The sequence below is a fragment of the Cervus elaphus genome, chromosome 11 (assembly GCF_910594005.1).
Source record: "Cervus elaphus chromosome 11, mCerEla1.1, whole genome shotgun sequence".
Classification (NCBI taxonomy): Eukaryota; Metazoa; Chordata; class Mammalia; order Artiodactyla; family Cervidae; genus Cervus; species Cervus elaphus.
The window spans coordinates 28240602-28257503 of NC_057825.1; the positions used below are offsets into that span (position 1 = coordinate 28240602).

The 16902-nt window shown below is 42.0% G+C and overlaps 1 protein-coding gene across 1 annotated transcript in view; it reads right to left on the reverse strand.

Annotated features, from left to right (window-relative positions):
- The window catches only part of APOB (apolipoprotein B), a 43687-nt gene that overhangs the window by 16291 nt on the left and 10494 nt on the right, over nt 1-16902 (reverse strand). Inside the window, exons 10-20 of the mRNA XM_043917599.1 lie at nt 16211-16438; nt 15871-15988; nt 15605-15751; nt 14261-14472; nt 13761-13998; nt 13054-13230; nt 11435-11626; nt 7748-7915; nt 6842-7053; nt 3962-4144; nt 2669-2790 (exon numbers count right to left, since the gene is read on the reverse strand). Coding sequence (XP_043773534.1) covers nt 2669-2790; nt 3962-4144; nt 6842-7053; nt 7748-7915; nt 11435-11626; nt 13054-13230; nt 13761-13998; nt 14261-14472; nt 15605-15751; nt 15871-15988; nt 16211-16438 — 1997 coding nt within the window. The remainder of the gene's footprint in view (nt 1-2668; nt 2791-3961; nt 4145-6841; nt 7054-7747; nt 7916-11434; nt 11627-13053; nt 13231-13760; nt 13999-14260; nt 14473-15604; nt 15752-15870; nt 15989-16210; nt 16439-16902) is intronic.

Here is a 16902-nt window from a genome sequence, read left to right on the forward strand (position 1 = left end):
AGGGACTTCCCTGGTGGTCCACTGGCTAAGATTCCGAGCTCCCAATGTAGGGGACCCAGGTTGCATCCCTGGTCAGGGAACTAGATCCCACATGCCACAACTTAGAGTTCACATGCTGCAACTAAAGATCTTGCATGCTGAAACTAAGACCTGGCACAGCCAAATAAACAAATAAAAGTGAGAAAGATGCTGAGCCAGGCTGTATCCAATGGGGAGAGCAGTCCAGGCAGAGGAAATCAGAAGTGCAAAGGGCCTGACATGAGAAACACTTAGCATGTCCAGGGATCAGTAAAGGCTTGGCTCTGTCAGGCACACATGACATCTCTATATGAGCATCTGCCTATGACATCCTTCCTGGTTCCCTGCCACTGTGCCCTGCCTTCCTCTCTCCCAGCTCCTCCCTTCTTTTTCACAAGATTCCCAGGTTTCCTTCAGTTCACAGGTTTGCCCATTTTACATCTCTTGTAAAATTGTTAAATGACATTTTTTTCATACCTAGCCCCTGTGAGCACCCCCTTTCCTCTGGGTTTTGTTTTCCTTTTGTTTTTAATCTTGTGACTTACTGTTCCTGCATAAATAATCTTCCACAGTGAATATCTCAGCTTTTCCATCCCCTAAAACCTGCCTCTCCACTGGCCTTTTCCATCTCAGGACATGGCAACCCTGTTCTTTATCTGCTCAGGCCAAAAATTTAAGTTGTCTTGATAGCCTTTTTTCTCTTACACTGAATATCCACTGTATCAGGCAAATTCTGTCCACCTAACCCTCAAAATATGGCCAGAATCCAACCACATTTGCCACCACCAATCCAATCCAAAGCACCACCATCTCTGGCCTGGATTATTGTGACAGGCTGCACCCTAGTTTCTCTGCCCTTGTCCTTCTAAAGTCTTTCCTCAGCATAAACACAAATCAAATAGTCGCTTCTTCAAAAATAAACAAATGGGACATCATCAAACTTAGAGGCACAGCAAAGGAAATCATAAACAAAATGGAAAGATGACCTACCGACTAGGAGAAAATATTTGCAAACCATCAAGAGTGTAATTTCCAAAATATATACAGCTCAACATAAAAAAGCAAACAACCCAATCAAAAAATGGGTAGAAGACCTAAATAGACATTTCTCTAAAGAAGAGATAGAGATGTCCAAGAGGCATTTGCAAAGATGCTCAGCATCACTAATTATTAGAGAAACACAAATCAAAACTACAGAGAGGTATCACCTCACACTGGTCAGAATGGCCGTTATCAAAAAGTCTAAAAATAATAAATGCTGGATAGGACATGGAGAAAAGAGAACCGTTCTACTGTGTTGACGGGGCTATAAATTGGTGCAGCCACTATGGGGAACAGTATGGAAGTTCCCTAAAAAACTAAAAACTATAAACATATGATGTAGCAATCCCACTCCTGGACATATACCCAAATTAGACAGAAAACCTAATTTGAAAAGATACATGAACCCCAATGTTCATAGCAGCACTATTTACAATAGTGACGATATGAAAGAAACCTAAATGTCCACTAATAGATGAATGGATAAAGAAGATCTGGTATACACGTACAATGGAATACCACCCAGCCATAAAAAAGAATAAAACATTGCTGTATGCAGAAACATGGATGAACCTAGAGATTATTGTTCTAACTGAAATAAGTCAGACAAAACAAGACAAGTATCATATGATATCACTAATGTGTGGGATCTAAAAAAATGATACAAATGAATTTACTGATAAAACAGACTCACAGACAGAAAACGAACTTATGGCTACCAAAGGGCAAAGGGGGTGGATGGGTAAATTAAAGAGTTTGAGATCAACAGATACACACTATTATATATAAAAGAGATTAAAAAAGGATCTACTGTACAGCACAGAGAACTATAGTCAATATCTTGTAATAATCTATAATGGAAAAGAATCTGAAAAAGTATATATATATATATATATATATATATATATATATATATATATATATATATAACCGAATCACTTGACTATACACCTGAAACTAACACATTTTAAGTCAAGTATACTTCAATTTTAAAAAATAGTAGCTTACTTCACTCATTGTAAAAACTAACATCCTTACGCAGACTACACGACCATCCTTCGCCCTGCCCCTATTTCTCTGACTTCATCTTCTACAGTTTTCCTCCCTGATCTCTGCTTCAACCATACTGACTTCCTTCCTTTTCCTCAAACAGAGGCCATGCACCTGCCCCAGGACCTTTGCACCAGCTGGCCCCTCAGTCTGTAACACTCTTTACATGTGCATTATCCCCTTACCTCTTTCAGGCCTCCTGTTTATGCTCCCTTTACCAGTGAGAGCTTCCCTTTTCATTCCAAATGGCACTGCCTTCCCCCATCCTTTCTCCTGGCTGCCACTCCTGACATCCCCTAGACCCCTCTGTGCTCTATTCTTCCCAGCATGAATCTGACCTTCTGAATATTTACTTGTTTGGTTGTTTACTATAAACTCCACAAAAGACAGTGACTTTATCTCTGTTTACTGTTCTATCTTCAGCTCTTAGATCAGGCCTGACCCTTAACCAGCACTCAGTAACTATTTGTTAAATACATTAAATGAAATGAGTTCTCCTTGTGAGTCCTGGACTTGAGACTGAGGGTGGAGACAGAGGGTCCATTTTCTGGATACTTGCCTTCTGTCTGAGTTACAAGCTTCAGCATGTCCACCAAGGCTTCACCATCTCTCCGGAGTTCGTAGAATGCCTTGGCAGAATACTGTTCCACTTCTCCTGTGGGCTTCAGTTCCAGTTCAAATCTAAAGATGTTACAATGCACACATTGCATAATGTTAGAGCCTTCGTGATGATAATAACGTCGCCAAAACAATTCGGCCTCAATTGCAACAAAAATCTGGTCCTTATTTAACCCTGTCTCTTGTCCTTAACTAATGATGATCTTTAAGGTCCGTTTATTTCCTCCAAAAGCCCAAGTCAAGGGCAAGTCCCAGGGTACCTGGGGTTTTTGGACCAACAGGGGTTGGCTGGTTATGTCAGTGAAGCTGAGAATAAGGAGCGAGAAGTGAAGTGAAAGTCACTCAGTCGGGTCTGACGCTGCGACTCCATGGACTATAAGGTCCATGGAATTCTCCAGGCCAGAATACTTGGAGTGGGTAGCCTTTGCCTTCTCCAGGGGATCTTCCCAACCCAGGGATTGAAACCAGGTCTCCCGCGTTGTGGGCGGATTCTTTACCAGCTGAGCCACAAGGGAAGCGACGGAGTGGGAATGGCTTCAAGAAAGATCTTGCCCATGTGTCTGGAGGTAACGGAAACATGGATACTGAACTGGGTGCAAATCAGCATATGTCTATGATCTCCTCCTCTAATGCATGAGGGAGAAAAAGGGGGCGCCATCTACAAAGAGATGCTTTTAAAGGAGTGATTCTCAGTGGCAGTGGGTACAGTTTCCTTGAGGGAGTTTGATAAAATTTTCTTTGTTTATTTTTGGAGCTAAGACCTCCCTAGGGGTTATGACACCTCACCTTCCAACACTGCCCTCTCCTCCCCATCTGTGGAGATGCCAAAACCTAGCCACAAAGGTTAGGTAGGTACCTTTCTGGTGTGTAGGGCAGAGGACCACAGTTCTAAATAACCAAGGCATAGAACAAGTTCCTGAGGCGGGCGACATGGCATTCTTCCTTGGCCCTGCTTGCACGTGAATGCTCAGTCATGTCCAACTCTGTGTGACCCCATGGACTGTAGCCCGTCAGGCTCCTCGGTCCATGGGATTTGCCAGACAAGAATACTGGAGTGGGTTGTCATTTTCTTCTCCAGAGGATCTTCCCCACCCAGGGGTGGAACCCATGCCTGTTGTGTCTCCCACACTGGCAGGTAGATTCTTTATCACTAGCACTAGATGGGAAGCCCTGCTAGGGGGTCAAAATCTAGGAGGTGAGCAGATGCTGGGCAGGGACACTGAGCATTTCTGACCTGGTGTCCCCAGTCAGTGGGTAGTAGGAGGAAGAGTCTGTGGAGCTGGCATTGGAGTAAGCACCCGTGATGCAATAGTTCAGGCCAATGAAGAAAGGCTTGCAAGTTGACCAGGACTGCCTGTTCTCAATGAGAGGTGGGATCGCTTCCGTTTTGGTGGTAGAGACCAAATGCAATGTGTTACTAGTGAAAGAAAGAAAGAAAAAAAAACTAGTTATTTTCAAGTCATTGAAATGAACATCACTGATTCTCCCAATGCAAATGCCCCCTTACCCTGCCCCCTATCTTCCCTTTGTCCATATTCACCTCAAATTCTTTGATTTACTCAGAAACACAGAACTGTAAGAAGAACATCAATAAGGCTAACAACCCTGTGACTCTTAACATTTCCCAAAACAATTTGCACTAAGACATTGCACTAAGTTGGTCACATTTCCTATCTGTAGTTTCCATGACAGTAGGAATTAAGAGTCTCCTTTTACAGATGAAAGAGGATCAGAGAGGTCAGTAATGGTCATTGGGACCTGACTTCATGGCTGCCCCTTCCTTCCTAAAGTGCAGGTAAAAGGTGTACAACTTGTTTTTCATCTGAAATCCCTCTCCACTAGCTTTTCTCCACCAGTGGTAAACATACTCAAATTTCTTTTTCCACTGCGTACACACACTCCACACCCTTTTCCTGCCCTTCTAGCCCCATCTTGTCTCCTTCACAATCAAGAAATCTGTCTGCCTCTGTAGTCACCACTGTCATTCAACACCCTTCTCCTGAACAGGGGTCTGACAGCCAGCCTCCTGGTGCTTCTGCAACTGCCTTCATCAGCATCTCCAGTCACCTCCGATGGACATTTTTTGGCTTTGTCTTCTTTGATCTCTTGGAAGCATTCAGTAGAGTTGCTCACTAATGGCCAGATGAAGACGTTAGAGTCTGAACTAGATCTGAAAATATCTGGTATCCTCCTCCCCAGTATGCTCTTAAAAAATTAGTAAGTACAAGAATGTTTCACAATTCCATTTAAGGATGGTCTCTGATATATCATGTTCTTTTCTCAGGGCTGTTTTCTCATTTTAGGGGTGTGCTGAGACCAACCTTTGCTGGTGGGCTGGAACCCTAAGTGCCCGTGATGCCCTGTCCGTGGGGCCATCCACTCCTGTGGCTGCTCCTGGGCTTTTGTGACCATTTATGGCTTCGGTCACCCCTTATCACTCTCCTGCATATGCCTCTTCCTTTTACATGTGTATATTCTAGCTGTTCTTGTCCTAGTCCCTCATGCCTTACTCTACATGAATCACGGTTTGATTTCAACAACCTCTATGTGCCAGTGATGCCCAGATATGTATTTGTGGTTCAGACCTTTGCACTGAGCTCAGACCCATGGATCTGACGACAGCTGGGTATTCTCAGTCTCCCAGGACTTCCAAGCCAGTGTGTTGAAAATGGCATTTGTCCTTGTCCCCCTCACCAACTGCTTTGCTTCTTTAGTCTCTGTTTCAATGATGAGCACCCCTGACTCCTCCTGACTCCTCCTTTTTCTTCACATCCCAACCCCCCACTCCCTGCATCCAGTCAATCACCAAGTTTCCACCTCCTAAGGATTTCTGGGGTCAGTTCATTGCTCTGTCTGCCTGCCCTCATCAGGTGTGGCACTACCATCTCCCCCCACGTGTGGTTGTAACCAAGCTCCTGACTCATCTTCCTGCTCCAGCCATGCCTCCTCTCGACCCATCTCCTACTCCAGAGTCAGAGTTTTCTAAAACACCAAACTTACTTCATTTACACGCCCACTTTCAACCCTTTTGTCTTTGGAAGAGCCCACACTCCTGAAGATGGCTCACAAAGCTAACCCCTGCCAGCCTCTCACATCCTCTTTCACTGTATTTCCCATGCACTTGACCACATGGAACTTCTTGTAGTTCCTGGAACCACATTTTTCCTTCAGGTCACTGCACATGCTTTTCTCTTTGCCTGGGAACATTCATTCTTTTCTCTTTTGTCTGGGTAACTCCCACACGACTTCCAGGGGTCAGCTGAAGTGTGGCTTTCTTCAAAATGCTTTCCCTAACTGCCACCGGCTCCACAAGACATAATGCCATGGTCCTCTCCTGCTTCCTCTAACTCAGCCTTCACTTGACAGTCCCTGCTTATCTCACTATATTTGAACTGATAAATTAATGTGTCCTTATAGAGCAGTTTTATTGTGTAGGCAGAAAGAGAATGAGAGTAAAATGGTCTCCATTTGTCTTATATTTGATAACACTCATTGCAAAGCATTCAGGGGGTTAGAGTTCAGTGAACATAATAATTATTAATTAAAAAAAAGTGTCCAAAATATGGAAACACTAGGGTAAATCCATGTTTGAGGATTTTATTGACCATGGAGCTCTCAATAGGAGGTTGCCTCCCATAGTTAGTAGATTAGGACTTTCATGCTTTATCTACTGAACTTGCCATTGCAGATCAGTATGTCCTTTGGCATTTTTCTTGGGAAAAATGTTCATTTCCCAAGGATGTTTTCTCTATAGCTACTGTTTTATTCATTCTCAAAAGAAATCACACAAGAAAATACAACCTAATAGCAACTATTTAATCAGTAAGTCTTAAGTCTCAGCTTAGTGAAATATGAAAAGTCTAGGAAATTGTAATTATGAAGTGAGTCTAGGACAGGTAATCCAGTACCTTCTCTGAGGAAACTGTAATTATGTAGTGAGTCTAGGTAGGTTAGAAGCAGGTAATCCAGTACCTTCTCTCACTCCATTCCCCCTGCCCCCCATCAAGATCCACTGGGGCCTGAATTTTCTCAATCAACTGTGTAGCTTGGCCAAATCCTGCAGTTATCATTTCTTCTATCACACTGTATGGTCAGATCTAAGTGAAAGAATTACCTGCCACTGAACAGCCTGACTGGCCTCTTGGGAGAAGGAATGATGAACTTCAGTTGCCCAGCTTTTAGGACTATTCGCGCCTCCAGGCCTGTTTCGTGGAAGAAGTTGGTGTTCATCTGCACCCCGCTCCTGGCAAAGTCTGGGATAATGATGCCCATGTTTGTCACAAACTCCACAGACACAGACGGCTTTGTCACCAGTTCTGCCTGCATCTGTAAGTCAGACAATGACCTAATCAGCTTGGTTCAATAACCTTAGTCCCCTGCAGTCAGATCACCACCCCCCACCCCTATTTCCCACTTCTGGGAAGAATCTCTGGATGGCTCACACCAGAAAAAATGTTACTGAGATGTGTTTGTGGAAGGAAAAGCCACATTCTCAGTCCTCCAGGGCTAGACTGATACCCAGGACCAGGAAGTGCCCAAGTTAACTTTAAGCATAACAGGATACAAAGATGACTGAAACACTTAGTTCTCATGTTATGGCCATGCCTGGGCAGAAGTTGCTAGATGCATCCTGGTGGAAGCCTAATGTTCATCAACACATATACACTACCATGTGTAAAATAGATAGCTGGTGAGAAGTTGCTATATAACACAGGGAGCCAGCCTGGTGCTTTATGATGACCTAGAGGGGTGGAGTGGGGGGAGGGGAGAGGGGCTCAAGAGGGAGGTGATATATGTAAAATCATGGCTGATTCACGTTGTTGTATGGCAGAAACCAACACAACACTGTAAAGCAATTTTCCTCCAATTAAAAAATAAATTAAAAAAAGAAAAGTTAATGAAATGATTCCAATGATGACGCACTTCATCTTGAATTGCAAACACCTTTTTAAATTGCACAAGACATCTGCCCTGGAGGAAAAGAACAATCTAAGGAATAAAAAAGTGAACAGATTCTTACATTGGCTACTTCCAGTTTCACTCCAGCTTTGATTCCAGGAGTGATGATGCCAGAGGAGGACACTTGCAGTTGTAATCCAAGTCCAGTGGGGAGTTCAAAGGCATTGTCCATGAAGATGTAGTGAAGGAACAAGTCACTTGTTGAACCTTTCCTTACGAGCTCTTTAATCTATATATCACACAGGAGAGAGTACAAGTAAGCCTTATTCAGGTAGGCTTTCTGAAATGCAGCCTTCCCCATGTCAGACAATAGTTATTCTTCTTTATTCAGAATGGAAGGGACCAGCATATTTTAATTAGCTTAATAGCTTAATAAATAAAGATGAATGATTATTGGTTTCAACAAATTGGAATACAAAAAGTTGCCCTGGGTAGATATCATGTCATTTTCAACTGGGGATTCAAAGAGCATTTCAGACTATTTCTGGGCCTCTGAGATTTGTGAACTTTAAATATCATTGCATGGCATGACTTAATTCTGATTATTTGGCATTGGAATACTTGCAGCACAATATATTATGGTCAAACCGGTTTTTTAAAACTGATGAACTATTTAAATGATGTACATATCAGTATGCATTGGTGTTTATTCTTTATCACACCTCTGGAAAATAACTTGAGATCTCTTTTATGAAAGCCACATTATTATTCATTATATCCTAGGGAGTATATTTGGATATTTTCTCCCTTTTAAATAAACTAATAATTATAGATATTCAGACAATGGGCTGCAGTTTTCTACCTACTTTGTTTCATAATCACTTCATCATTTAAATATTAAAGGGAATATTTAATATTTAATATTAAATATTAAAGTGTATCTAGGTAGAGAGATATACTTAATACTGTTTTCCACATGAACAAATGAATGCTGTTAAAAGATACATCTATTGATCTATATTTCTGTCTCTGTGCCAGTACCATACTGTCTTGATGACTGGCTTTGTAGTAGAGACTGAAGTCAGGCAGGTTGATTCCTCCAGTTCCACTCTTCTTTCTTAAGATTGCTTTGGCTATTCAAGGTTTTTTGTATTTCCATACAAATTGTGAAATTATTTGTTCTAGTTCTCTGAAAAATACAGTTGGTAGCTTGATAGGGATTGCATTGAATCTATAGATTGCTTTCGGTCATATACTCATTTTCACTATATTGATTCTTCCAATCCATGAACACGGTATATTTCTCTATCTATTTGTGTCCTCTTTTATTTCTTTCACCAGTGTTTTATAGTTTTCTATATATAGGTCTTTTGTTTCTTTAGATAGATATATTTCTAAGTATTTCATTTTTTTCGTTGCAATGGTGAATGGAATTGTTTCCTTAATTTTTCTGTTTTCTCATTGTTAGTGTATAGGAATGCAAGGGATTTCTGTGTGCTAATTTTATATCCTGCAACTTTACTGTATTCATTGATTAGCTCTAGTAATTTTCTGGTGGAATCTTTAGGGTTTTCTGTGTAGAGGATAATGTCATCTGCAAACAGTGAGAGTTTTACTTCTTTTCCAGTCTGGATTCCTTTTATTTCTTTTTCTGCTCTGATTGCTGTGGTCAAAACTTCCAAGACTATGTTGAATAGTAGTGGTTAGAGTGGACACCCTTGTCTTGTTCCTGACTTTAGGGGAAATGCTTTCAATTTTGCACCATAGAGGATAATGTTTGCTGAGGGTCTGTCATATATAGCTTTTATTATGTTGAGGTATGTTCCTTCTATTCCTGCTTTCTGGAGGGTTTTTATCATAAATGGATGTTGAATTTTGTCAAAGGCTTTCTCTGAATCTACTGAGATAATCATACGGTTTTTATTTTTCAATTTGTTAATGTGGTGTATTACATTGATTGATTTGTGGATATTGAAGAATCCTTGCATCTCTGGGATAAAACCTACTTGGTCATGATGTATGATCTTTTTAATATGTTGTTGGATTCTGTTTGCTAGAATTTTGTTAAGGATTTTTGCATCTATGTTCATCAGTGATATTGGCCTGTAGTTTTCTTTTTTTGTGGCATCTTTGTCAGGTTTTGGTATTAGGGTGGTAGCCCAGAGATAAATCCATGCACCTATGGACACCTTATCTTTGACAAAGGAGACAAGAATATACAATGGAGAAAAGACAATCTCTTTAACAAGTGGTGCTGGAAAAACTGTTCAACCACTTGTAAAAGAATGAAACTAGAACACTTTTTAACACCATACACAAAAATAAACTCAAAATGGATTAAAGATCTAAATGTACAACCAGAAACTATTAAACTCCTAGAGGAAAACATAGGAAAAATATTCTCTAACATAAACCACAGCAGGATCCTCTATGACCCACCTCCCAGAATATTGGAAATAAAAGCAAAAATAAACAAATGGGACCTAATTAAAATTAAAAGTTTCTGCACAACAATGGAAACTATAAGCAAGGTGAAAAGATAGCCTTCAGAATGGGAGAAAATAATAGCAAATGAAGCAATGAACAAAGAATTAATCTCAAAAATATACAAGCAACTCCTGCACCTCAATTCCAGAAAAATAAAAGACCTGATCAAAAAGTGGGCCAAAGAACTAAACAGACGTTTCTCCAAAGAACAGATAGCTAACAAACACATGAAAAGATGCTCAACATCACTCATTATCAGAGAAATGCAAATCAAAACCACAATGAGGTACCACTTCATGCCAGCCAGATTGGCTGCTATCCAAAAGTCTACAAGCAATAAATGCTGGAGAGGGTGTGGAGAAAAGGGAACTCTCTTACACAGTTGGTGGGAATGCAAACTAGTACAGCCACTATGGAGAACAGTGTGGAGATTCCTTAAAAAACTGAAAATAAAACTGCCATATGACCCAGCAATCCCTCTGATGGGCATACACACTGAGGAAACCAGAATTGAAAGAGACACGTGTACCCCAATGTTCATCACGGCACTGTTTATAACAGCCAGGACATGGAAGCAACCTAGATATCCATCTGCAGATGAATGGATAAGAAAGCTGTGGTACATATACACAATGGAATATTACTCAGCCACTAAAAAGAATGAATCAGTTCTAATGAGGTGGATGAAACGAGCCTATTATACAGAGTGAAGTAAGCCAGAAAGAAAAACAACAATACAGTATACTAACACATATATATGGAATTTAGAAAGATGGTAATGATAACCCTGTATGTGAGATAGCAAAAGAGACGCAGATGTATTGAACAGTCTTTTGGACTCTGTGGGAGAGGGCGAGGGCAGGATGATATGGGAGAATGGCATTGAAACATGTAAATTATCATATGTGAAAAGAATCACCAGTCCTGGTTCGAGCATGAGACAGGGTGCTCAGGGCTGGTGCACTGGGATGACCCAGAGGGATGGGATGGGGAGGGAGGTGGGAGGGGGGGTTCAGGATGGGGAACACATGTACACCCATGGAGGATTCAAGTCAATGTATGGCAAAACCAATACAATGTTGTAAAGTAAAATTAATTAATTTAAAAAAGAGATACATCTAACATGATGAATAGCTTAATTTCTAAATGTTATCAATTCCTTAGGAATCCAGGAATTTTCTTCACTGACATTTAAGACAAACTTGCCTCTCTGGAGGAAGCACAAGCACTTTCTCTGGTCTGCATGACTGAGATCTTAAGGGAGTCTGGGAGATCTCAAAAGAGCCCAGGCTAATCCATCACCCTAAGACAGCCCACTTACCATCTGGGGGATCCCCTGCAGGGTATGAACACCTTTCAGCAGCAACTTCCCCAGGAGTTGGAGGTCGTGGAGTCTGACAAAGCCAAGCTCTTCTTCCAAGATGCGGAGGTAGGCTCTGGCTTCTGGGAAGTCTTTGGATTTCAGATCTTTGACCAGCTTCTCAACGTTGAACATGATTCCATTGACCATGTCCTGGGATTTTAACAACAAAATGTCTAGTGAGATGTGAGTGCTGTCAAACACCCTTAGGTTAAGATGTGGGACCTCCCTGTTGCAGCTGTGATGAGCCTAAACATAAACCCTCATGGTGGGGACGTGGGGCAGACACTGAAACCAGGCCCCCACCTTTTATCAAAAGATAGACAGCTCCTCCAAACTGACATTAAAAAAAAAAACCAACAAAAAACAAAAAATTAAGGTCTTGTCAGGGATAATGGTGCTTCCACACTGTTCTTAACCTGAATGATGTAGGCATTCAAGTGATCTATGATGTAGGCATAGGCGATCTCTGTTCTCCAGCATGCCAGGATCCCTATGGCTCCCCAAGATTAGAAGATCCTCTGTCCCTCATCCCCTCCCCTGCTTACTCCTTCTCTCCTCTGACAAAAGAAAACACTAGGGATTTCCTGGGAAAGCATAGCTGCTGTATACATTGGCCAAAAGCTTGAAACATACCTCATCTAGGGAAGCTCTGATCTAGGTAAGTTCTTAGACATAAGAATTCCATAGACTGATGCTTAGGCTCTGAGAAAGAAAGAGTGATTGAGACCCAAAACAGATCAAAGACCCTCAGCCTCAAGTGGAGGTGAGTAAATTAGGAGATGGAGGTGAGCATCGGGGAGTAAATTACTGCCCTGCTTCTCAAATTGAAATGTGTACACTGGTCACTTGGGGGGGGGTCTCATTAAAATGCAAGTCCTGATTCCATAGAGGCCAGTAGGACCTGAGAACCTGCATTTCTAACAAGCAGTGCTGTGATGCCAATGACTGGACCATGCTTTGGACAGCAAAGAGTTAAAGAATAAGAAGGTCCAGATCACACAATCTATTTTATGCTCCGTAAGTGGAGGCTTATGCCAACTTCAAAGAGGATTATGCCTCCATTAGCTAGTGCACGGATGTGGGTGACAGCCAAAGAAAGTAGTTAATAATAGTGAAAATATGAATTTCAAAATTATAATACTATCTGCTTCTTGAATAATCAACACGAGAGTCAGGGGCTTTGTTTAGCTTTTTACATACTTTAGTTCATTTAGTCTTTAAATATCCTTGTGAAGGGTATAAGTTGTTATTAGTATTTTGGGGATGTGGAAACAGATAAAACATCAAGTAACTTGCCCAGGTATGCAAAGCTTGAAGAAAGTGAGGTTAGATTTCAAACCCATGCCCCAGAGTTCACACTCTTAAATCATTATGCTAGAGAGCCTCTAATGAGCCTGGACTCTGGGCAGACTGAATCTCCAGAAGGCCCATCACTGTCTCTTATTCCCACTGGACTGGTTAGTAATAGCCATAGTTGTTGCTTTGGTTACATAGTGCTTTGCTGACTTCCAGGCTTAGATAAGAACATTTTCGCATTGAGACCCAAAGCTTTCCTTGAAAGGATACATAAAACGCACCTGCTCACGTTTATCATCTTTGGTGTAGCCAAAGTGGTCCACCAAGACCTTAGAGACGCGATCAGGAACTCGACCATTAACCCAGTACAAAGCCTTGTTGACACTGTCTGGGAAAAATCCTTCTTTCCCAAAAAGAGCTTCGAGTGTTGGTTCAAAACCTTTTCCTTCCAAACCAATCTGAAAGAGAAAATCAGGCAAGAAACACCATCAGGTTTCTCTGTTGTCTGTCCATCTCCTATTCCCCTATTTATGCTCAATTTATTAAACAAGTACTTGGTGAATGCTACTGGGCAGGAGTTGACCTGAATACTCCACAGGAGTTGTCTTATTTAAATCTCCCTGGAATCTTGCAAGGCAAAACCTATTATGTGCTTGTTTTCTGGAAGAGGCAGCTAAGGTTCATAGCAGATACATAGTTAAACTGAAGATTCTGGTTTGGGGGTGAATTTGGGGTTTGAACCCTTGGATTTAGGGAGTAAGGGCTTCTCTGAGACATCACATCTCCATTCATATAAGGAGCTGTGCTTCACATGGCCCCTAGTGGGGAGGCAGGAAGAAGAGGGGGAAAGGAAAGAAGTGATGGTATCACTGCCTGATGATTCTTGTTCCTCCTATAGCTGGCTCACGGCTCCCTTGACTTGACTATTTATGATGTAGACCAGAATTGGCTAGATAAACATAAGACTCTGCTTCAGGCCCATACATACCTCAAAGAGGTCAGTTGAAGGAAATCCAAAGACTTTGAGGGTCGTTTTCAGCATGCTTTCTTTAGGAAGGTAATTGTTTGGATCAAATATAATATTTCCTTCAATTTTGGCTGAGACCGGGTCAAGTGATGGAAGAGAAATAGATTTGGAAAACTGATAGTTGCGGGAAAATTTCTTGAAGTCCATGACAGTTGGAAGTTGAGATTTTTTCAGAGCTTCTTCCACTAAGCTTTTCAAGCTAGACAAAAAGAAGGAGAGTATTTTGAGCTGACACACATTGTGTTACTCTCTCACCCCCAAGTCAATGTGGATTTCCAGTCACTACCAAACTCTTTGGGTTTTATTTGCCCCAAAAGCTTGGCTCAGATCTGCTGCACTTTCACACAGATGTTGGTTCCAGAAGAAAGAACAACCTGTAAAGGGCAGGCAGCAGCTAAATCAGAATTGAGATTTGGAATTTCAGCCCCTTGTGGCAGACACAGGAAAATGACTTTACTTACTCCCGAACGTACAAATCTTCTGAGTTTAAGATGTTGGCGATGTGGGAAGCCACAAAGTTCTTCACTTGCTCGTTCTGTTCCCGAGGGAGAAGTTGGGTGATTTTGCTAATATCCGACCGGGAAGGACTCCCCATCAGCATGAGATAGGCAGCCAGCCGCTTATCCCCTGGAGAGGAGTCATCGAGGAAAGTCTGAAGAAGGACTTCCCGGACCTGTGGCCCAAAGACAAGACTGTCATCACTGTCAGAACATGGAACATGTCTGGCAAACATGCCTGATCTTATTTTGCAAGTGGAATTTCTCTCTATGTATTCTTCAGATGCTGTTACTGAACCTTCTTCACCCAGAGCAAACAGCTCAAGGAAAGGTTCTCAGAAGACACCTATCAAATGCATGTTGAGGGATTTCCCTGGTGGTCCAGTGGTTAAGACTTTGCCTTGCAATGTAGGGGGTGTGGGTTCGATCCCTGGTTGGGCAGCTAAGGTTCCCAAATGCCCTGTGGCCAAAAAATCAAAACATAAAACAGAAGCAATATTGTAACAAATTCAATAAAGACTTTAAAAATAGTCCACATCAAAAAGAATCTTAAAAAAATATGCATGCTGAATTCAATTGCATTAAAATACACAAGTTATGGCCAAGTTATGACTTGTTGGAGATCTGCCACTAACTGAAGATAAAGATGTTTTAACATAAATTATTTCAATATGAGGATAAGTGAGAAGGAATCAGGAGAATTTAATGCTAATAAGTAAGTCAGGTTGTCTGCAAAGCTGTGGAGTCACCATCACCACCTTTGGGGGCCAGTTTGACTCTCTTGGTCTAGGGAAATTGGGGGAAAAAAATCAGACAGGTTTTCCCAGGATGGGAGTGATGGTCAATCTGGTGAGAGGACAGCAGGTAGTGAAAAAAAATCATACTTTGCCTGCTGAAGCAGCAGGAAGGTCAACTATTTTTCTCATGTCCACATACGGCTAGGCAGTCAATTGTTGTTTAGTCGGTAAGTCTCTAAGTTACAAGACTCTCTTGTAACCCCATTGACTGTACCTCGCCAGGCTCCTCTGTCCATGGGATTTTCCAGAGAAGAATAGTGCAGTGGGTTGCCATTTCCTTTTCCAGGGGATCTTTCCCACCCAGGGATCAAACCTGTGTCTCCTGCATTGGCAGGAGTATTCTTTAGCACTGAGCCATCTGGAAGCCCCAGGCAGTCAATAGGTATATTGAAATTTGCAATTAAAGAGCAGTAGAATAAAGTCAGTAGAATGATGAGACTTAGAATCTCATTCCAAATCTTTGTCAATCTGAATCAACTTGTCATTTTCAGCCCTCTTTTGCGGACCTTACCTCGTCACTAAGCTCCATTTTCCGCAGGGCCTGGATGGCAGCCTTCTGGATCACCGGGGATGGCTGTTCACTTCTGATACATTTCAGGACTGAAGACCTGAGCTTTGGGGTTAGTTGCTCCATGGTTTTACCAATATTTCCTATGACCTGCATTGAAAATGAACGAGAGAATCAGGGCACAGAAGGTGCAGTGAGGGGCAGACAGAAAAAGTGCTTCTGAAATGATGCCTATTATAGAAAACAAACAAGCAAAAAACTGAAAATACCCTCAGAATCAGGTAGGTGAGATCTTCGTTCCCAGTGCAGTCATTGCCAATCTGTTCTGACAGGTAATCAGCAATTTCCAGCAGGTCCTGTGTCCATGTAGGGTTTGTCTTATGATAGCTACAGAAGAAGAGTTAGGATTTAGCAAGCATAGCCAGGTTTATCTTAAAATATACACTGATGTTTGCTGATTTCTTATTTCAAGTCATTACTCTCAAAATTGACCAGTAGACAAACGAGAGGGTAAGAACCAAAATTTGCAAGTGGAGGGAGGGTAGAAACAGAATACTAACACGTGGGGTCATTCTTTGCTCCTACGAGGAGAACCAGTGGAAAACTCACTTGTTGATCATGTGACTCAGAGCGTAAAACGTGAGCCGGCTCTGCTGCACTCTTGCGGTGTTAAAGACCTCCCGCAGCCGCTCAGCCGAGGGGTCTGGGATCAGGGCCACCAGGTAGGTCACGGCATCTATCAGAAGGGGGTTAGCTCTCTCATTTTTCAGCCACTGGAGGATGTGAGTGTAGCACTGGGGCTGTCCACACTGAATCAAGGCTTGTAAAGTGATGGGGCTGAGAAGAAAAGGGCAGAGAAAGAAAGGTCACCTTCTAGGCAGCTAAAACCTCCTTGGCCCACAGTGTTCCCTCTGTCAGGAATTCCCTTTTTCAAGATCCAAATCCAACCATCTTCCAAAATCTAACTTAGATCCGTAGAGAACAGAGAAGCCTTCCCCATAAGTAGCAACCACTGGAGAAGCACCACGGAGCAAAATCTGAAGAAGGACCCCCCGGACTCAACACCCAGAGAGGACTGTTACCCTTTGGTCAGAAGATGGAACATGCCACATAAACACTTTCCCAGTCCCCAGTCCCTTCTCTGACCTTCACAGCACTAAGACTGCACTGAGGTAAAGAGAAGTCACGGTATTATTTTGTTTGCTTGAGTTCTCTCTCCTCTAGCCTACAGGCTTCCAGAAAACACAGACTTCTTTTTCTCTCACACTTCCCAGGGTACTCATTATAGAACTAGGGATTAA